Here is a 22,627-nt window from a genome sequence, read left to right as displayed (position 1 = left end):
CCACCATCTAAATGAATTACCACCATCTAAATGAATTACCACCATCTAAATGAATTACCACCATCTGAATTACCACCATCTAGATGAATTACCACCATCTAAATGAATTACCACCATATAGATGAATTACCACCATCTAAATGAATTACCACCATCTAGATGAATTACCACCATCTAAATGAATTACCACCATCTAAATGAATTACCACCATCTAAATGAATTACCACCATCTAGATGAATTACCACCATCTAGATGAATTACCACCATCTAGATGAATTACCACCATCTAAATGAATTACCACCATCTAGATGAATTACCACCATCTAAATGAATTACCACCATCTAAATGAATTACCACCATCTAAATGAATTACCACCATCTAAATGAATTACCACCATCTAGATGAATTACCACCATCTAAATGAATTACCACCATCTAAATGAATTACCAGCATCTAGATGAATTACCACCATCTAGATGAATTACCACCATCTAGATGAATTACCACCATCTAGATGAATTACCACCATCTAGATGAATTACCACCATCTAAATGAATTACCACCATCTAAATGAATTACCACCATCTAAATGAATTACCACCATCTAAATGAATTACCACCATCTAAATGAATTACCACCATCTAGATGAATTACCACCATCTAAATGAATTACCACCATCTAGATGAATTACCACCATCTGAATGAATTACCACCATCTAGATGAATTACCACCATCTAAATGAATTACCACCATCTAAATGAATTACCACCATCTAGATGAATTACCACCATCTAAATGAATTACCACCATCTAGATGAATTACCACCATCTAAATGAATTACCACCATCTAGATGAATTACCACCATCTAAATGAATTACCACCATCTAAATGAATTACCACCATCTAAATGAATTACCACCATCTAAATGAATTACCACCATCTAAATGAATTACCACCATCTAAATGAATTACCACCATCTAGATGAATTACCACCATCTAAATGAATTACCACCATCTAAATGAATTACCACCATCTAAATGAATTACCACCATCTAGATGAATTACCACCATCTAAATGAATTACCACCATCTAAATGAATTACCACCATCTAAATGAATTACCACCATCTAAATGAATTACCACCATCTAGATGAATTACCACCATCTAAATGAATTACCACCATCTAAATGAATTACCACCATCTAAATGAATTACCACCATCTAGATGAATTACCACCATCTAAATGAATTACCACCATCTAAATGAATTACCACCATCTAAATGAATTACCACCATCTAAATGAATTACCACCATCTAGATGAATTACCACCATCTAAATGAATTACCACCATCTAAATGAATTACCACCATCTAAATGAATTACCACCATCTAAATGAATTACCACCATCTAAATGAATTACCACCACCTAGATGTGATTTCTGTCATTCTGAACACCGGGGGGTGGGCTGCGCACCCAATGCATATGGGTCTGGTAAATTTCTCAAATGTCCGGTAAATTACAATCTTGCCGGTCACATTGTCCTACGGGGAAATTCTGACTCACATCCCACCCTGTCCTGTCACACTAACCTGTGGATAAGTCAGAGCGAAGGCAAGCCATCCTCCCAGCAGTAGAGACAGTATCATCACGGTAACAGGGTCCTGGTATATATAGTCGGGCAGGACAGAGGACAACCCTGATCTTGATCCTGCTTGGGTCCTTCTGCTTCCGCTAGGACCCGAACCACGACCCCCTCCACCACCATGACCTACTGACTGGAACTAAAGAGGAGGAGAGGGGGGGTTCAGGTTACAGGTCAGGGGTTGTAACTCACAGGATGGTCTGTATGTGAGTGGGGGTTCAGGTTAGAGGTCAGGGGGTTGTAACTCACAGGATGGTCTGTATGTGAGTGGGGGTTCAGGTTAGAGGTCAGGGGGTTGTAACTCACAGGATGGTCTGTATGTGAGTGGGGGTTCAGGTTAGAGGTCAGAGGCTTGTAACTCACAGGATGGTCTGTATGTGAGAGGGGGTTCAGGTTAGAGGTTAGGGGGTTGTAACTCACAGGATGGTCTGTATGTGAGAGGGGGTTCAGGTTAGAGGTCATGGGGTTGTAACTCACAGGATGGTCTGTATGTGAGTGGGGGTTCAGGTAAGGGGTCAGGGGTTGTAAATCACAGGATGGTCAGTATGTGAGTGGGGGTTCAGGTTAGAGGTCAGGGGGTTGTAACTCACAGGATGGTCTGTATGTGAGTGGGGGTTCAGGTTAGAGGTCAGGGGGTTGTAACTTACAGGATGGTCAGTATGTGAGTGGGGGTTCAGGTTAGGGGTCAGGGGGTTGTAACTCCCAGAACGATCAGTATGTGAGTGGGGGTTCAGGTTGGGGGTCAGGGGGTTGTAACTCACAGGATGGTCAGTATGTGAGTGGGGGTTCAGGTTAGGGGTCAGGGGGTTGTAACTCACAGGATGGTCAGTATGTGAGTGGGGGTTCAGGTTAGAGGTCAGGGGTTGTAACTCACAGGATGGTCTGTATGTGAGTGGGGGTTCAGGTTAGAGGTTAGGGGTCAGGGGGTTGTAACTCACAGGATGGTCTGTATGTGAGTGGGGGTTCAGGTTAGAGGTCAGGGGGTTGTAACTCACAGGATGGTCTGTATGTGAGTGGGGGTTCAGGTTAGAGGTAAGGGGTTGTAACTCACAGGATGGTCAGTATGTGAGTGGGGGTTCAGGTTAGGGTTCAGGGGTCAGGGGGTTGTAACTCACAGGATGGTCTGTATGTGAGTGGGGGTTCAGGTTAGAGGTCAGGGGGTTGTAACTCACAGGATGGTCTGTATGTGAGTGGGGGTTCAGGTTAGAGGTAAGGGGTTGTAACTCACAGGATGGTCAGTATGTGAGTGGGGGTTCAGGTTAGAGGTAAGGGGTTGTAACTCACAGGATGGTCTGTATGTGAGTGGGGGTTCAGGTTAGAGGTCAGGGGGTTGTAACTCACAGGATGGTCAGTATGTGAGTGGGGGTTCAGGTTAGAGGTCAGGGGGTTGTAACTCACAGGATGGTCTGTATGTGAGAGGGGGTTCAGGTTACAGGTCAGGGGGTTGTAACTTACAGGATGGTCAGTATGTGAGTGGGGGTTCAGGTTAGAGGTCAGGGGGTTGTAACTCACAGGATGGTCAGTATGTGAGTGGGGGTTCAGGTCAGAGGTCAGGGGGTTGTAACTCACAGGATGGTCTGTATGTGAGTGGGGGTTCAGGTTAGAGGTCAGGGGGTTGTAACTTACAGGATGGTCTGTATGTGAGTGGGGGTTCAGGTTAGAGGTCAGGGGGTTGTAACTTACAGGATGGTCTGTATGTGAGTGGGGGTTCAGGTTAGAGGTCAGGGGGTTGTAACTCACAGGATGGTCAGTATGTGAGTGGGGGTCCAGGTTAGAGGTCAGGGGGTTGTAACTCACAGGATGGTCAGTATGTGAGTGGGGGTTCAGGTTAGAGGTCAGGGGGTTGTAACTTACAGGATGGTCTGTATGTGAGTGGGGGTTCAGGTTAGAGGTCAGGGGGTTGTAACTTACAGGATGGTCTGTATGTGAGTGGGGGTTCAGGTTAGAGGTCAGGGGGTTGTAACTCACAGGATGGTCTGTATGTGAGTGGGGGTTCAGGTTAGAGGTCAGGGGGTTGTAACTCACAGGATGGTCAGTATGTGAGTGGGTGTTCAGGTTAGAGGTCAGGGGGTTGTAACTCACAGGATGGTCAGTATGTGAGTGGGGGTTCAGGTTAGAGGTCAGGGGGTTGTAACTCACAGGATGGTCAGTATGTGAGTGGGGGTTCAGGTTACAGGTCAGGGGTCAGGTGTTGTAACTTACAGGATGGTCTGTGTAGCGGTTGTTCTGAGACCGGGTCGGGATAACGGCATCACCGGAACGCTGCAGGTTTACCGGGAAGTCTCTCAACATGGTGGTGTGGGCTACCGGGGGTAACTCATGATGTCCTGATGACACGCGCACACACACACACACACACACACACACACACACACACACACACACACACACACACACACACACACACACACACACACACACACACACACACACACACAGATATGATGTTAAAGGTGACATCAATATGAGGACGTATGAATGAGCCTGGTGGAGCCACTGGTTGTTCAGTGTGTTGGTGGAGCCTGGCGGGTAGTTACCTATGAGGAGCCACTGGTTGTTCAGTGTGTTGGTGGAGCCTGGCGGGTAGTTACCTATGAGGAGCCACTGGTTGTTCAGTGTGTTGGTGGAGCCTGGCGGGTAGTTACCTATGAGGAGCCACTGGTTGTTCAGTGTGTTGGTGGAGCCTGGCGGGTAGTTACCTATGAGGAGCCACTGGTTGTTCAGTGTGTTGGTGGAGCCTGGCGGGTAGTTACCTATGAGGAGCCACTGGTTGTTCAGTGTGTTGGTGGAGCCTGGTGGGTAGTTACCTATGAGGAGCCACTGGTTGTTCAGTGTGTTGGTGGAGCCTGGTGGGTAGTTACCTATGAGGAGCCACTGGTTGTTCAGTGTGTTGGTGGAGCCTGGCGGGTAGTTACCTATGAGGAGCCACTGGTTGTTCAGTGTGTTGGTGGAGCCTGGCGGGTAGTTACCTATGAGGAGCCACTGGTTGTTCAGTGTGTTGGTGGAGCCTGGCGGGTAGTTACCTATGAGGAGCCACTGGTTGTTCAGTGTGTTGGTGGAGCCTGGCGGGTAGTTACCTATGAGGAGCCACTGGTTGTTCAGTGTGTTGGTGGAGCCTGGCGGGTAGTTAACTATGAGGAGCCACTGGTTGTTCAGTGTGTTGGTGGAGCCTGGCGGGTAGTTACCTATGAGGAGCCACTGGTTGTTCAGTGTGTTGGTGGAGCCTGGCGGGTAGTTACCTATGAGGAGCCACTGGTTGTTCAGTGTGTTGGTGGAGCCTGGCGGGTAGTTACCTAAGAGGAGCCACTGGTTGTTCAGTGTGTTGGTGGAGCCTGGCGGGTAGTTACCTATGAGGAGCCACTGGTTGTTCAGTGTGTTGGTGGAGCCTGGCGGGTAGTTACCTATGAGGAGCCACTGGTTGTTCAGTGTGTTGGTGGAGCCTGGCGGGTAGTTACCTATGAGGAGCCACTGGTTGTTCAGTGTGTTGGTGGAGCCTGGCGGGTAGTTACCTATGAGGAGCCACTGGTTGTTCAGTGTGTTGGTGGAGCCTGGCGGGTAGTTACCTATGAGGAGCCACTGGTTGTTCAGTGTGTTGGTGGAGCCTGGCGGGTAGTTACCTATGAGGAGCCACTGGTTGTTCAGTGTGTTGGTGGAGCCTGGCGGGTAGTTACCTATGAGGAGCCACTGGTTGTTCAGTGTGTTGGTGGAGCCTGGTGGGTAGTTACCTATGAGGAGCCACTGGTTGTTCAGTGTGTTGGTGGAGCCTGGCGGGTAGTTACCTATGAGGAGCCACTGGTTGTTCAGTGTGTTGGTGGAGCCTGGCGGGTAGTTACCTATGAGGAGCCACTGGTTGTTCAGTGTGTTGGTGGAGCCTGGCGGGTAGCGTACGTCGGTAGACGGGATGATCTCACACTCTCCCTCCTCTCTTACCGTCACCTCCTCGGTCTCCGGTCCCTCAATACGCGCCAGCGTCAGGCCCCGCGGCTGCCGTGGCAACACATCAATCAATACATCAAAGAATCAGCCAATCAAAATCAGAGAGAAAAGTTCTAACAAGGTGTATGTAATGACATCACAGTACTGAGACTAAAACACTCATGATTGGCTGCTGTGTGTTGTGTAGACATGCTGATTGGCTGCTGTGTGTTGTGTAGACATGCTGATTGGCTGCTGTGTGTTGTGTAGACATGCTGATTGGCCGCTGTGTGTTGTGTTGACATGCTGATTGGCTGCTGTGTGTTGTATAGACATGCTGATTGGCTGCTGTGTGTTGTATAGACATGCTGATTGGCTGCTGTGTGTTGTATAGACATGCTGATTGGCTGCTGTGTGTATACACTGAGTGTACCAAAACATTAGGAACACCTTTCCTAACAACCTGTAATTCGTAAGGGCATCATGGCTTCTACAAGAAAGCGTTCCACAGGGACGTTGGTCCCATGTTGACTCCAATGCTTCCAACAGTTGTGTCAAGTTGGCTGCATGTCCTTTTGGCTGGTGGACCATTCTTGATACCCACGGGGGGAAACTGTTGAGCGTGTAAAAACCCCAGCAGCGCTGCAGTGAACACTATAAACTGCTGCGCATGGCACCTATTACCCATACACCCCGTTCAAAAGGGACTTAAATCTTTTGTCTTCGCACCCTCTGAATGGCACACATACACAATCCTGCCTCCTCTCCCTTTCATCTACACTGATCGAAGTGGATCTAACAAGTGACATCGATAAGGGAATCATATCTTTCACCTGTTTAGTCTGTCATTAAAAAAAAAGAGCAGGTGTTCTTAATGTTTTGTCCACTCAGTGGATTTTTGTTTGTTTGTTGTTGCTGTTGATTGACAGCTGTACTGACCACTAGAGAGACTCCGTCGTGAACCAGGGAGGTGGAGGCGTAAAGATGAGAGTCCAGCTTCCCTACATACAGAGTGGGCCTAAAACACACACAAGACAAATGACATAAAGAAGGACGGTGAAAAAGGGTTTGAAACACAGCTTCCCTACATACAGAGTGGGCCTAAAACACACACAAGACAAATGACATAAAGAAGACCGGTGAAAAAGGGTTTGAAACACAGCTTCCCTAAATACAGAGTGGGCCTAAAACACACACAAGACAAATGACATAAAGAAGGACGGTGAAAAAGGGTTTGAAACACAGCTTCCCTACATACAGAGTGGGCCTAAAACACACACAAGACAAATGACATAAAGAAGGACGGTGAAAAAGGGTTTGAAACACAGCTTCCCTACATACAGAGTGGGCCTAAAACACTCACAAGACAAATGACATAAAGAAGGACGGTGAAAAAGGGTTTGAAACACAGCTTTCCTACATACAGAGTGGGCCTAAAACACACACAAGACAAATGACATAAAGAAGGACGGTAAAAAGGGTTTGAAACACAGCTTCCCTACATACAGAGTGGGCCTAAAACACACACAAGACAAATGACATAAAGAAGGACGGTGAAAAAGGGTTTGAAACACAGCTTCCCTAAATACAGAGTGGGCCTAAAACACACACAAGACAAATGACATAAAGAAGGACGGTGAAAAAGGGTTTGAAACACAGCTTTCCTACATACAGAGTGGGCCTAAAACACACACAAGACAAATGACATAAAGAAGGACGGTAAAAAGGGTTTGAAACACAGCTTCCCTACATACAGAGTGGGCCTAAAACACACACAAGACAAATGACATAAAGAAGGACGGTGAAAAAGGGTTTGAAACACAGTTTCCCTACATACAGAGTGGGCCTAAAACACACACAAGACAAATGACATAAAGAAGGACGGTGAAAAAGGGTTTGAAACACAGCTTCCCTACATACAGAGTGGGCCTAAAACACACACAAGACAAATGACATAAAGAAGGACGGTGAAAAAGGGTTTGAAACACAGCTTCCCTACATACAGAGTGGGCCTAAAACGGACACAAGACAAATGACATAAAGAAGGACGGTGAAAAAGGGTAGAAACACAGCTTCCCTACATACAGAGTGGGCCTAAAACACACACAAGACAAATGACATAAAGAAGGACAGTGAAAAAGGGTTTGAAACACAGCTTCCCTACATACAGAGTGGGCCTAAAACACACACAAGACAAATGACATAAAGAAGGACGGTGAAAAAGGGTTTGAAACACAGCTTCCCTACATACAGAGTGGGCCTAAAACGGACACAAGACAAATGACATAAAGAAGGACGGTGAAAAAGGGTAGAAACACAGTTTCCCTACATACAGAGTGGGCCTAAAACACACACAAGACAAATGACATAAAGAAGGACGGTGAAAAAGGGTTTGAAACACCTTGTAATGCTGCACTCATTGAGAAAATTACTGTTAAAAACTGTTAAAATCCCCATGGATTGATGAGGAATTTTTAAAAAGTGTATGGTTGTAGAGGGATGAGGCAAAAGGATTGGCAAATTAGTCTAAACTATGAAACAAAGATGAAACACTATGAAACTACACTATGAAACAAAGATAAATTATATAAAGAATGAAAGTAAAAAGCTTTGGAGCTCCTTCAACGGCATTCTGGGGGAAAAAAGGCTAACAGAAAGGGTGTTCTAATGGAAGCCTCCACAACATAATCCAGGTAGAATCAGGAGTTCCCCAGGGCAGCTGTTTAGGCCCCTTGCAGGTAGAATCAGGAGTTCCCCAGGGCAGCTGTTTAGGCCCCTTGCAGGTAGAATCAGGAGTTCCCCAGGGCAGCTGTTTAGGCCCCTTGCAGGTAGAATCAGGAGTTCCCCAGGGCAGCTGTTTAGGCCCCTTGCAGGTAGAATCAGGAGTTCCCCAGGGCAGCTGTTTAGGCCCCTTGCAGGTAGAATCAGGAGTTCCCCAGGGCAGCTGTTTAGGCCCCTTGCAGGTAGAATCAGGAGTTCCCCAGGGCAGCTGTTTAGGCCCCTTGCAGGTAGAATCAGGAGTTCCCCAGGGCAGCTGTTTAGGCCCCTTGCAGGTAGAATCAGGAGTTCCCCAGGGCAGCTGTTTAGGCCCCTTGCAGGTAGAATCAGGAGTTCCCCAGGGCAGCTGTTTAGGCCCCTTGCAGGTAGAATCAGTAGTTCCCCAGGGCAGCTGTTTAGGCCCCTTGCAGGTAGAATCAGGAGTTCCCCAGGGCAGCTGTTTAGGCCCTTTGCAGGTAGAATCAGGAGTTCCCCAGGGCAGCTGTTTAGGCCCTTACAGGTAGAATCAGGAGTTCCCCAGGGCAGCTGTTTAGGCCCCTTGCAGGTAGAATCAGGCATTCCCCAGGGCAGCTGTTTAGGCCCCTTGCAGGTAGAATCAGGAGTTCCCCAGGGCAGCTGTTTAGGCCCCTTGCAGGTAGAATCAGGCATTCCCCAGGGCAGCTGTTTAGGCCCCTTGCAGGTAGAATCAGGAGTTCCCCAGGGCAGCTGTTTAGGCCCCTTACAGGTAGAATCAGGAGTTCCCCAGGGCAGCTGTTTAGACCCCTTGCAGGTGGAATCAGGAGTTCCCCAGGGCAGCTGTTTAGGCCCCTTGCAGGTAGAATCAGGAGTTCGCCAGGGCAGCTGTTTAGGCCCCTTGCAGGTAGAATCAGGCATTCCCCAGGGCAGCTGTTTAGGCCGCTTACTTTTTAAAATCTTTACTAACGACATGCCACTAGCTTTGAGTAAAGCCAGAATGTCTATTTATGCGGATGACTCAGCATTATACACGTCAGCTATTACATCGACTGAAATGAACGCAACACTTAACAAAGAGATGTAGTTAGTTTCAGAGTGGAATAAGTTAGTCCTAAATAATTCAAAAAACTAAAAGCATTGTATTTGGGACAAATCATTCACGAAACCCTAAAGCTCAACTAAATCTTGTAATAAATAATGTGGAAATTGAGCAAACTGAGGTGACTAAACTACTCCTACATCCAGCTGTGTGTGTGTGTGTGTGTGTGTGTGTGTGTGTGTGTGTGTGTGTGTGTGTGTGTGTGTGTGTGTGTGTGTGTGTGTGTGTGTGTGTGTGTGTGTGTGTGTGTGTGTGTGTGTGTGTGTATCTCTTACACCAGCTGTGTGTGGGTGCTGGCCTGCTCCGTGACAAACTGGTAGCTCCACTTCATGGTGTGTGTGTCGTGGGACGAGAAGGTGAGGTAGCGCAGCGTCTCCATGGCAACCGACAGGTGAGGGGCGTGTCTCAGAGAGTCCTGGCTGTACAGGTACACACCCACCACAGGTGACCCATAGTTTTGCATCCACAGGACGTCACCTGGGATAGAGGAGAGGAGGGGAGAGGAGATAAGAGAGGAGGGTTAGAGAAAGAGAGAGAGGAGGAGAGAGGAGAGGGAGAGAGGAGAAGAGAGAGGGAGAGAGGAGGAGAGGAGATAAGAGGGGAGAGGAGGGTTAGAGAAAGAGAGAAAGGAGGAGAGAGGAGAGGAGGGTTAGAGAGAGGAGAAGAGGAGATAAGAGGGGAGAGGAGGGTTAGAGACAGAGAGAGATAAGGAGAAGAGAGAGGGAGAGAGGAGGAGAGGAGATAAGAGGGGAGAGGAGGGTTAGAGACAGAGAGAGGAGAGGAAAGGAAAGGAGGTGATATAATTAATGATAAACTAATAACATATAAAACTAGTCTAGGTTTATTGTAGCAGGCCAGTCCGGTTTTGTCTGGTAGTGGAACACAGTAATTATCTGTCTGGTAGTGGAACACAGTAATTATCTGTCTGGTAGGGGAACACAGTAATTATCTGTCTGGTAGGGGAACACAGTAATTATCTGTCTGGTAGGGGAACACAGTAATTATCTGTCTGGTAGGGGAACACAGTAATTATCTGTCTGGTAGTGGAACACAGTAATTATCTGTCTGGTAGTGGTTGGGGAACACAGTAATTATCTGTCTGGTAGTGGAACACAGTAATTATCTGTCTGGTAGGGGAACACAGTAATTATCTGTCTGGTAGGGGAACACAGTAATTATCTGTCTGGTAGGGGAACACAGTAATTATCTGTCTGGTAGGGGAACACAGTAATTATCTGTCTGGTAGTGGAACACAGTAATTATCTGTCTGGTAGTGGTTGGGGAACACAGTAATTATCTGTCTGGTAGGGGAACACAGTAATTATCTGTCTGGTAGGGGAACACAGTAATTATCTGTCTGGTAGTGGAACACAGTAATTATCTGTCTGGTAGTGGTTGGGGAACACAGTAATTATCTGTCTGGTAGTGGAACACAGTAATTATCTGTCTGGTAGGGGAACACAGTAATTATCTGTCTGGTAGGGGAACACAGTAATTATCTGTCTGGTAGGGGAACACAGTAATTATCTGTCTGGTAGGGGAACACAGTAATTATCTGTCTGGTAGGGGAACACAGTAATTATCTGTCTGGTAGTGGAACACAGTAATTATCTGTCTGGTAGTGGTTGGGGAACACAGTAATTATCTGTCTGGTAGGGGAACACAGTAATTATCTGTCTGGTAGTGGAACACAGTAATTATCTGTCTGGTAGTGGAACACAGTAATTATCTGTCTGGTAGGGGAACACAGTAATTATCTGTCTGGTAGGGGAACACAGTAATTATCTGTCTGGTAGGGGAACACAGTAATTATCTGTCTGGTAGTGGAACACAGTAATTATCTGTCTGGTAGTGGAACACAGTAATTATCTGTCTGGTAGGGGAACACAGTAATTATCTGTCTGGTAGTGGAACACAGTAATTATCTGTCTGGTAGTGGTTGGGGAACACAGTAATTATCTGTCTGGTAGTGGAACACAGTAATTATCTGTCTGGTAGGGGAACACAGTAATTATCTGTCTGGTAGGGGAACACAGTAATTATCTGTCTGGTAGTGGAACACAGTAATTATCTGTCTGGTAGGGGAACACAGTAATTATCTGTCTGGTAGTGGAACACAGTAATTACCTGTCTGGTAGGGGAACACAGTAATTATCTGTCTGGTAGGGGAACACAGTAATTATCTGTCTGGTAGGGGAACACAGTAATTATCTGTCTGGTAGGGGAACACAGTAATTATCTGTCTGGTAGGGGAACACAGTAATTATCTGTCTGGTAGGGGAACACAGTAATTATCTGTCTGGTAGGGGAACACAGTAATTATCTGTCTGGTAGTGGAACACAGTAATTATCTGTCTGGTAGGGGAACACAGTAATTATCTGTCTGGTAGTGGAACACAGTAATTATCTGTCTGGTAGGGGAACACAGTAATTATCTGTCTGGTAGGGGAACACAGTAATTATCTGTCTGGTAGGGGAACACAGTAATTATCTGTCTGGTAGGGGAACACAGTAATTATCTGTCTGGTAGGGGAACACAGTAATTATCCGACCGTAAAACGTACCTGACTCTCTGTCCACGGTCACCACCAACCCATCGCCACTGGAGACGAGATGGGCCATCTCTGGAGAAACAACTGTATGGTCACACTGTGCAGAACTACATACGTACATTATCATTGGTTCCCTACTGTAGTACATTATAGTATAATGGTGTACCGCCTGTAGTACATTATATTATCATTGTATACCTACTGTAGTATATTATATTATCATTGGTTACCTACTGTAGTACACTATATTATCATTGGTTCCCTACTGTAGTACATCACATTATAATTGTGTACCTACTGTAGTACATCACATTATAATTGTGTACCTACTGTAGTACATCACATTATAATTGTGTACATACTGCAGTATATTATATTATCATTGTGTACCTACTGTAGTACATTATATTATCATTGTGTACCTACTGTAGTACATTATATTATCACTGTGTACCTACTGTAGTACATTATATTATCATTGTGTACATACTGCAGTATATTATATTATCATTGTGTACCTACTGTAGTACATTATATTATCATTGTGTACCTACTGTAGTACATTATATTATCATTGTGTACCTACTGTAGTATATTATATTATCATTGTGTACCTACTGTAGTACATTATATTATCATTGTATACCTACTGTAGTATATTATATTATCAATGTGTACCTACTGTAGTACATTATATTATCATTGTGTACCTACTGTAGTACATTATATTATCATTGTGTACCTACTGTAGTATATTATATTATCATTGTGTACCTACTGTAGTACATTATATTATCATTGTATATCTACTGTAGTATATTATATTATCATTGGTTCCCTACTGTAGTACATTATATTAGCATTGTGTACCTACTGTAGTATATTATATTATCATTGTGTACCTACTGTAGTATATTATATTATCATTGTGTACCTACTGTAGTACATTATATTATCATTGTGTACATACTGTAGTATATTATATTATCACTGTGTACCTACTGTAGTACATTATATTATCATTGTGTACATACTGCAGTATATTATATTATCATTGTGTACCTACTGTAGTACATTATATTATCATTGTGTACCTACCGTAGTACATTATATTATCATTGTGTACCTACTGTAGTATATTATATTATCATTGTGTACCTACTGTAGTACATTATATTATCATTGTATACCTACTGTAGTATATTATATTATCATTGTGTACCTACTGTAGTACATTATATTATCATTGTGTACCTACTGTAGTACATTATATTATCATTGTGTACCTACTGTAGTATATTATATTATCATTGTGTACCTACTGTAGTACATTATATTATCATTGTATATCTACTGTAGTATATTATATTATCATTGGTTCCCTACTGTAGTACATTATATTAGCATTGTGTACCTACTGTAGTATATTATATTATCATTGTGTACCTACTGTAGTATATTATATTATCATTGTGTACCTACTGTAGTACATTATATTATCATTGTGTACATACTGCAGTATATTATATTATCATTGTGTACCTACTGTAGTACATTATATTATCATTGTGTACCTACTGTAGTATATTATATTATCATTGTGTACCTACTGTAGTATATTATATTATCATTGTGTACATACTGTAGTACATCACATTATCATTGTGTACATAGTGTACTATATTATATTATCATTGTGTTAACGTACTGTAGTCAAGTTTCTCATCGTACGGCGGGGCAGAGTAGTCGTTGTACGTGGCGTTCCACCTCAGCTCCTGTGTCTTCGTATCGTACATCGTTATCATGTACTCTGGAATAGAAAAGAGTAGAGTACCATAAAGTAGAGTAGAACTGAGGACAGTAGGGTACAGAAGAACTGAGTAGAGTAGAGCTGAGGACAGTAGGGTACAGTAGAACTGAGTAGAGTAGGACTGAGTAGGGTACAATTGAGTAGAGTAGAACTGAGTAGAGTAGACCTGAGTAGAGTAGAACTGCGTAAAGTAGAACTGAGTAGAGTAGTACAGAGTAGAAAGGGTAGAGTAGAACTGAGTAGGGTAGAACTGAGTAGAGTAGAACTGAGTAGAGTAGAAATGAGTAGAGTAGAACTGAGTAGAGTAGAACTGAGTAGAATATGGTAGAGTAGTACTGAGTAGGGTAGAACTGAGTAGGGTAGAACTGAGTAGAATATGGTAGAGTAGAACTGAGTAGGGTAGAACTGAATAGAGTAGAACTGAGTAGAATAGGGAAGAGTAGAATTGAGTAGAGTAGAACTGAGTAAAAAGGGTAGAGTAGACCTGAGTAGAGTAGAACAGAGTAGAATGGGGTAGAGTAGAACTGAGTAAAGTAGAACTGAGTAGAAAGGGTAGAGTAGAACTGAGTAGATTATGGTAGAGTTGAACTGAGTAGGGTAGAACTGAGTAGAGTAGAACTGAGTAGGGTAGACCTGAGTAGAGTAGAACTGAGTAGAGTAGAACTGAGTAGGGTAGACCTGAGTAGATTAGAGTAAAACTGAGTAGAGTAGAACTGTGTAGGGTAGAACTGAGTAGAGTAGAACAGAGTAGAACTGAGTAGAGTAGAACTGAGTAGAGTAGAACTGAGTAGAGTAGAAATGAGTAGAATAGAACTGAGTAGAGTAGAACTGAGTAGAATATGGTAGAGTAGAACTGAGTAGGGTAGCACTGAGTAGAGTAGAACTGAGTAGAATATGGTAGAGTAGAACTGAGTAGGGTAGAACTGAATAGAGTAGAACTGAGTAGAATAGGGAAGAGTAGAATTGAGTAGAGTAGAACTGAGTAGAAAGGATAGAGTAGACCTGAGTAGAGTAGGACTGAGTAAAATGGGGTAGAGTAGAACTGAGTAAAGTAGAACTGAGTAGAAAGGGTAGAGTAGAACTGAGTAGATTATGGTAGAGTTGAACTGAGTAGGGTAGAACTGAGTAGAGTAGAACTGAGTAGGGTAGACCTACGGTGTGTTGTAGTCAGAATACAGTAGTATTGACTAGTTACCTGTCCGTCCTACGGTGTGTTGTAGTCAGAATACAGTAGTATTGACTAGTTACCTGTCTGTCCTACGGTGTGCTGTAGTCAGAATACAGTAGTATTGACTAGTTACCTGTCCGTCCTACGGTGTGTTGTAGTCAGAATACAGTAGTATTGACTAGTTACCCGTCCGTCCTACGGTGTGTTGTAGTCAGAATACAGTAGTATTGACTAGTTACCCGTCCGTCCTACGGTGTGTTGTAGTCAGAATACAGTAGTATTGACTAGTTACCTGTCCGTCCTACGGTGTGTTGTAGTCAGAATACAGTAGTATTGACTAGTTACCTGTCCGTCCTACGGTGTGTTGTAGTCAGAATACAGTAGTATTGACTAGTTACCTGTCCGTCCTACGGTGTGTTGTAGTCAGAATACAGTAGTATTGACTAGTTACCCGTCCGTCCTACGGTGTGTTGTAGTCAGAATACAGTAGTATTGACTAGTTACCCGTCCGTCCTACGGTGTGTTGTAGTCAGAATACAGTAGTATTGACTAGTTACCTCTCCGTCCTACGGTGTGTTGTGTTGTAGTCAGAATACAGTAGTATTGACTAGTTACCTGTCCGTCCTACGGTGTGTTGTAGTCAGAATACAGTAGTATTGACTAGTTACCCGTCCGTCCTACGGTGTGTTGTAGTCAGAATACAGTAGTATTGACTAGTTACCTCTCCGTCCTACGGTGTGTTGTGTTGTAGTCAGAATACAGTAGTATTGACTAGTTACCTGTCCGTCCTACGGTGTGTTGTAGTCAGAATACAGTAGTATTGACTAGTTACCTGTCCGTCCTACGGTGTGTTGTAGTCAGAATACAGTAGTATTGACTAGTTACCTGTCCGTCCTACGGTGTGTTGTAGTCAGAATACAGTAGTATTGACTAGTTACCTGTCCGTCCTACGGTGTGTTGTAGTCAGAATACAGTAGTATTGACTAGTTACCCGTCCGTCCTATGGTGTGTTGTAGTCAGAATACAGTAGTATTGACTAGTTACCCGTCCGTCCTACGGTGTGTTGTAGTCAGAATACAGTAGTATTGACTAGTTACCTGTCCGTCCTACGGTGTGTTGTAGTCAGAATACAGTAGTATTGACTAGTTACCTGTCTGTCCTACGGTGTGTTGTAGTCAGAATACAGTAGTATTGACTAATTACCTCTCCGTCCTACGGTGTGTTGTAGTCAGAATACAGTAGTATTGACTAGTTACCTGTCCGTCCTACGGTGTGTTGTAGTCAGAATACAGTAGTATTGACTAGTTACCTGTCCGTCCTACGGTGTGTTGTAGTCAGAATACAGTAGTATTGACTAGTTACCCGTCCGTCCTATGGTGTGTTGTAGTCAGAATACAGTAGTATTGACTAGTTACCCGTCCGTCCTACGGTGTGTTGTAGTCAGAATACAGTAGTATTGACTAGTTACCTGTCCGTCCTACGGTGTGTTGTAGTCAGAATACAGTAGTATTGACTAGTTACCTGTCTGTCCTACGGTGTGTTGTAGTCAGAATACAGTAGTATTGACTAGTTACCTGTCCGTCCTACGGTGTGTTGTAGTCAGAATACAGTAGTATTGACTAGTTACCTGTCCGTCCTACGGTGTGTTGTAGTCAGAATACAGTAGTATTGACTAGTTACCTGTCCGTCCTACGGTGTGTTGTAGTCAGAATACAGTAGTATTGACTAGTTACCCGTCCGTCCTACGGTGTGTTGTAGTCAGAATACAGTAGTATTGACTAGTTACCCGTCCGTCCTACGGTGTGTTGTAGTCAGAATACAGAAGTATTGACTAGTTACCTGTCCGTCCTACGGTGTGTTGTAGTCAGAATACAGTAGTATTGACTAGTTACCTCTCCGTCCTACGGTGTGTTGTAGTCAGAATACAGTAGTATTGACTAGTTACCCGTCCGTCCTACGGTGTGTTGTAGTCAGAATACAGTAGTATTGACTAGTTACCCGTCCGTCCTACGGTGTGTTGTAGTCAGAATACAGTAGTATTGACTAGTTACCTGTCCGTCCTACGGTGTGTTGTAGTCAGAATACAGTAGTATTGACTAGTTACCTCTCCGTCCTACGGTGTGTTGTAGTCAGAATACAGTAGTATTGACTAGTTACCCGTCCGTCCTACGGTGTGTTGTAATCAGAATACAGTAGTATTGACTAGTTACCCGTCCGCCCTACGGTGTGTTGTAGTCAGAATACAGTAGTATTGACTAGTTACCCGTCCGTCCTACGGTGTGTTGTATTCAGAATACAGTAGTATTGACTAGTCACCCGTCCGTCCTACGGTGTGTTGTAGTCAGAATACAGTAGTATTGACTAGTTACCCGTCCGTCCAACGGTGTGTTGTAGTCAGAATACAGTAGTATTGACTAGTTACCTGTCCGTCCTACTGTGTGTTGTAGTCAGAATACAGTAGTATTGACTAGTTACCTCTCCGTCCTACGGTGTGTTGTAGTCAGAATACAGTAGTATTGACTAGTTACCTGTCCGTCCTACGGTGTGTTGTAGTCAGAATACAGTAGTATTGACTAGTTGCCCGTCCGTCCTACGGTGTGTTGTAGTCAGAATACAGTAGTATTGACTAGTTACCTCTCCGTCCTACGGTGTGTTGTAGTCAGAATACAGTAGTATTGACTAGTTACCCGTCCGTCCTACGGTGTGTTGTAATCAGAATACAGTAGTATTGACTAGTTACCCGTCCGCCCTACGGTGTGTTGTAGTCAGAATACAGTAGTATTGACTAGTTACCCGTCCGTCCTACGGTGTGTTGTATTCAGAATACAGTAGTATTGACTAGTCACCCGTCCGTCCTACGGTGTGTTGTAGTCAGAATACAGTAGTATTGACTAGTTACCCGTCCGTCCAACGGTGTGTTGTAGTCAGAATACAGTAGTATTGACTAGTTACCTGTCCGTCCTACGGTGTGTTGTAGTCAGAATACAGTAGTATTGACTAGTTACCTCTCCGTCCTACGGTGTGTTGTAGTCAGAATACAGTAGTATTGACTAGTTACCTGTCCGTCCTACGGTGTGTTGTAGTCAGAATACAGTAGTATTGACTAGTTGCCCGTCCGTCCTACGGTGTGTTGTAGTCAGAATACAGTAGTATTGACTAGTTACCCGTCCGTCCTACGGTGTGTTGTAGTCAGAATACAGTAGTATTGACTAGTTACCCGTCCGTCCTACGGTGTGTTGTAGTCAGAATACAGTAGTATTGACTAGTTACCTGTCCGTCCTACGGTGTGTTGTAGTCAGAATACAGTAGTATTGACTAGTTACCTCTCCGTCCTACGGTGTGTTGTAGTCAGAATACAGTAGTATTGACTAGTTACCTGTCCGTCCTACGGTGTGTTGTAGTCAGAATACAGTAGTATTGACTAGTTGCCCGTCCGTCCTACGGTGTGTTGTAGTCAGAATACAGTAGTATTGACTAGTTACCCGTCCGTCCTACGGTGTGTTGTAGTCAGAATACAGTAGTATTGACTAGTTACCCGTCCGTCCTACGGTGTGTTGTAGTCAGAATACAGTAGTATTGACTAGTTACCCGTCCGTCCTACGGTGTGTTGTAGTCAGAATACAGTAGTATTGACTAGTTACCTGTCCGTCCTACGGCGTGTTGTAGTCAGAATACAGTAGTATTGACTAGTTACCTGTCCGTCCTACGGTGTGTTGTAGTCAGAATACAGTAGTATTGACTAGTTACCTGTCCGTCCTACGGTGTGTTGTAGTCAGAATACAGTAGTATTGACTAGTTACCTGTCCGTCCTACGGTGTGTTGTAGTCAGAATACAGTAGTATTGACTAGTTACCTGTCCGTCCTACGGTGTGTTGTAGTCAGAATACAGTAGTATTGACTAGTTACCTGTCCGTCCTACGGTGTGTTGTAGTCAGAATACAGTAGTATTGACTAGTTACCTGTCCGTCCTACGGTGTGTTGTAGTCAGAATACAGTAGTATTGACTAGTTACCTGTCCGTCCTACGGTGTGTTGTAGTCAGAATACAGTAGTATTGACTAGTTACCTGTCCGTCCTACGGTGTGTTGTAGTCAGAATACAGTAGTATTGACTAGTTACCTGTCCGTCCTACGGTGTGTTGTAGTCAGAATACAGTAGTATTGACTAGTTACCCGTCCGTCCTACGGTGTGTTGTAGTCAGAATACAGTAGTATTGACTAGTTACCTCTCCGTCCTACGGTGTGTTGTAGTCAGAATACAGTAGTATTGACTAGTTACCTGTCCGTCCTACGGTGTGTTGTAGTCAGAATACAGTAGTATTGACTAGTTACCCGTCCGTCCTACGGTGTGTTGTAGTCAGAATACAGTAGTATTGACTAGTTACCTGTCCGTCCTACGGTGTGTTGTAGTCAGAATACAGTAGTATTGACTAGTTACCCGTCCGTCCTACGGTGTGTTGTAGTCAGAATACAGTAGTATTGACTAGTTACCTGTCCGTCCTACGGTGTGTTGTAGTCAGAATACAGTAGTATTGACTAGTTACCTGTCCGTCCTACGGTGTGTTGTAGTCAGAATACAGTAGTATTGACTAGTTACCTGTCCGTCCTACGGTGTGTTGTAGTCAGAATACAGTAGTATTGACTAGTTACCTGTCCGTCCTACGGTGTGTTGTAGTCAGAATACAGTAGTATTGACTAGTTACCCGTCCGTCCTACGGTGTGTTGTAGTCAGAATACAGTAGTATTGACTAGTTACCTGTCCGTCCGATGTATAGCAGTGGTGCATTGGGGCAGATGGAGTCTGATGATGATGTGGAGAGGCTGGTCTGTTTCTCTCCTGTCTGGGGGTCAACCACGAACCATACATCCTGCTTCTTACCTAAACAGATACAGGTACACACAGACACACACACACACACACATTACTGATGTCCCGACAACACGTTACTGATGTCCTGACAACACATTACTGATGTCCTGACAGCCTCAACACATTACTGATGTCCTGACAGCACATTACTGATGTCCCGACAACACATTACTGATGTCCTGACAACACATTACTGACGTCCTGACAACACATTACTGATGTCCTGACAACACATTACTGATGTCCTGACAACACATTACTGATGTCCCGACAACACATTACTGATGTCCCGACAACACATTACTGATGTCCCGACAACACATTACTGATGTCCTGACAGCCTCAACACATTACTGATGTCCTGACAACACATTACTGATGTCCTGACAACACATTACTGATGTCCTGACAACACATTACTGATGTCCTGACAGCCTCAACACATTACTGATGTCCCGACAACACATTACTGATGTCCTGACAACACATTACTGATGTCCTGACAACACATTACTGATGTCCTGACAACACATTACTGATGTCCTGACAACACATTACTGATGTCCCGACAACACATTACTGATGTCCTGACAACACATTACTGATGTCCTGACAACACATTACTGATGTCCTGACAACACATTACTAATGTCCTGACAACACATTACTGATGTCCTGACAACACATTACTGATGTCCTGACAACACATTACTGATGTCCCGACAACACATTACTGATGTCCCGACAACACATTACTGATATCCTGACAGCCTCAACACATTACTGATGTCCCGACAACACATTACTGATGTCCCGACAACACATTACTGATGTCCTGACAGCCTCAACACATTACTGATGTCCCGACAACACATTACTGATGTCCTGACAACACATTACTGATGTCCTGACAACACATTACTGATGTCCTGACAACACATTACTGATGTCCTGACAACACATTACTGATGTCCTGACAACACATTACTGATGTCCTGACAATGTCCTGACAACACATTACTGATGTCCTGACAATACATTACTGATGTCCTGACAGCCTCAACACATTACTGATGTCCTGACAGCCTCAACACATTACTGACGTCCTGACAACACATTACTGATGTCCTGACAACACATTACTGATGTCCCGACAACACATTACTGATGTCCCGACAACACATTACTGATGTCCTGACAGCCTCAACACATTACTGATGTCCTGACAACACATTACTGATGTCCTGACAACACATTACTGACGTCCTGACAACACATTACTGATGTCCTGACAACACATTACTGACGTCCTGACAACACATTACTGATGTCCTGACAACACATTACTGATGTCCTGACAACACATTACTGACGTCCTGACAACACATTACTGATGTCCCGACAACACATTACTGATGTCCTGACAGCCTCAACACATTACTGATGTCCTGACAACACATTACTGATGTCCTGACAACACATTACTGCTGTCCTGACAACACATTACTGCTGTCCTGACAACACATTACTGATGTCCTGACAACACATTACTGATGTCCTGACAACACATTACTGCTGTCCTGACAACACATTACTGATGTCCTGACAACACATTACTGATGTCCTGACAACACATTACTGATGTCCTGACAACACATTACTGATGTCCTGACAACACATTACTGATATCCTGACAACACATTACTGACGTCCTGACAACACATTACTGATGTCCCGACAACACATTACTGATGTCCTGACAACACATTACTGATGTCCTGACAACACATTACTGACGTCCTGACAACACATTACTGATGTCCTGACAACACATTACTGATGTCCTGACAGCCTCAACACATTACTGATGTCCTGACAACACATTACTGATGTCCCGACAACACATTACTGATGTCCTGACAACACATTACTGATGTCCTGACAACACATTACTGATGTCCTGACAACACATTACTGATGTCCTGACAACACATTACTGACGTCCCGACAACACATTACTGACGTCCTGACAACACATTACTGATGTCCTGACAACACATTACTGATGTCCCAACAACACATTACTGATGTCCTGACAACACATTACTGATGTCCTGACAACACATTACTGATGTCCTGACAACACATTACTGATGTCCTGACAACACATTACTGATGTCCTGACAGCCTCAACACATTACTGATGTCCTGACAACACATTACTGATGTCCTGACAGCCTCAACACATTACTGATATCCTGACAACACATTACTGATGTCCTGACAACACATTACTGATGTCCTGACAACACATTACTGATGTCCTGACAACACATTACTGACGTCCTGACAACACATTACTGATGTCCCGACAACACATTACTGATGTCCTGACAACACATTACTGATGTCCTGACAACACATTACTGACGTCCTGACAACACATTACTGATGTCCTGACAACACATTACTGACGTCCTGACAACACATTACTGATGTCCTGACAACACATTACTGATGTCCTGACAACACATTACTGATGTCCTGACAACACATTACTGATGTCCTGACAACACATTACTGATGTCCTGACAGCCTCAACACATTACTGATGTCCTGACAACACATTACTGATGTCCTGACAGCCTCAACACATTACTGATGTCCTGACAGCCTCAACACATTACTGACGTCCTGACAACACATTACCGATGTCTCTCACCAGTGTAGAGGACTCCATCAGAACTCCTACAGGGAGCTGACTGGACCAGCTCTGGGATGGTGAAGGGCAGTTTCTGGAGAAATATAGACAATACTA

At 44.1% G+C, this 22,627-nt stretch overlaps 1 protein-coding gene across 3 annotated transcripts in view; it reads right to left on the bottom strand.

Annotated features, from left to right (window-relative positions):
- The window catches only part of ern2 (endoplasmic reticulum to nucleus signaling 2), a 69,879-nt gene that overhangs the window by 34,988 nt on the left and 12,264 nt on the right, over nt 1–22,627 (bottom strand). For all 3 annotated transcript variants that reach the window (XM_071390239.1, XM_071390241.1, XM_071390242.1), the window contains exons 5-13: nt 22,532–22,604; nt 19,696–19,818; nt 13,672–13,773; nt 11,976–12,035; nt 9,687–9,888; nt 6,519–6,597; nt 5,498–5,648; nt 3,867–3,991; nt 1,612–1,803 (exon numbers count right to left, since the gene is read on the bottom strand). In XM_071390239.1, the coding sequence (XP_071246340.1) occupies nt 1,612–1,803; nt 3,867–3,991; nt 5,498–5,648; nt 6,519–6,597; nt 9,687–9,888; nt 11,976–12,035; nt 13,672–13,773; nt 19,696–19,818; nt 22,532–22,604 (1,107 nt within the window). The remainder of the gene's footprint in view (nt 1–1,611; nt 1,804–3,866; nt 3,992–5,497; nt 5,649–6,518; nt 6,598–9,686; nt 9,889–11,975; nt 12,036–13,671; nt 13,774–19,695; nt 19,819–22,531; nt 22,605–22,627) is intronic.

This window comes from Salvelinus alpinus, chromosome 2, assembly GCF_045679555.1.
Source record: "Salvelinus alpinus chromosome 2, SLU_Salpinus.1, whole genome shotgun sequence".
In the NCBI taxonomy this organism is placed as follows: Eukaryota; Metazoa; Chordata; class Actinopteri; order Salmoniformes; family Salmonidae; genus Salvelinus; species Salvelinus alpinus.
This window is presented reverse-complemented; position numbering and strand designations above follow the sequence as displayed.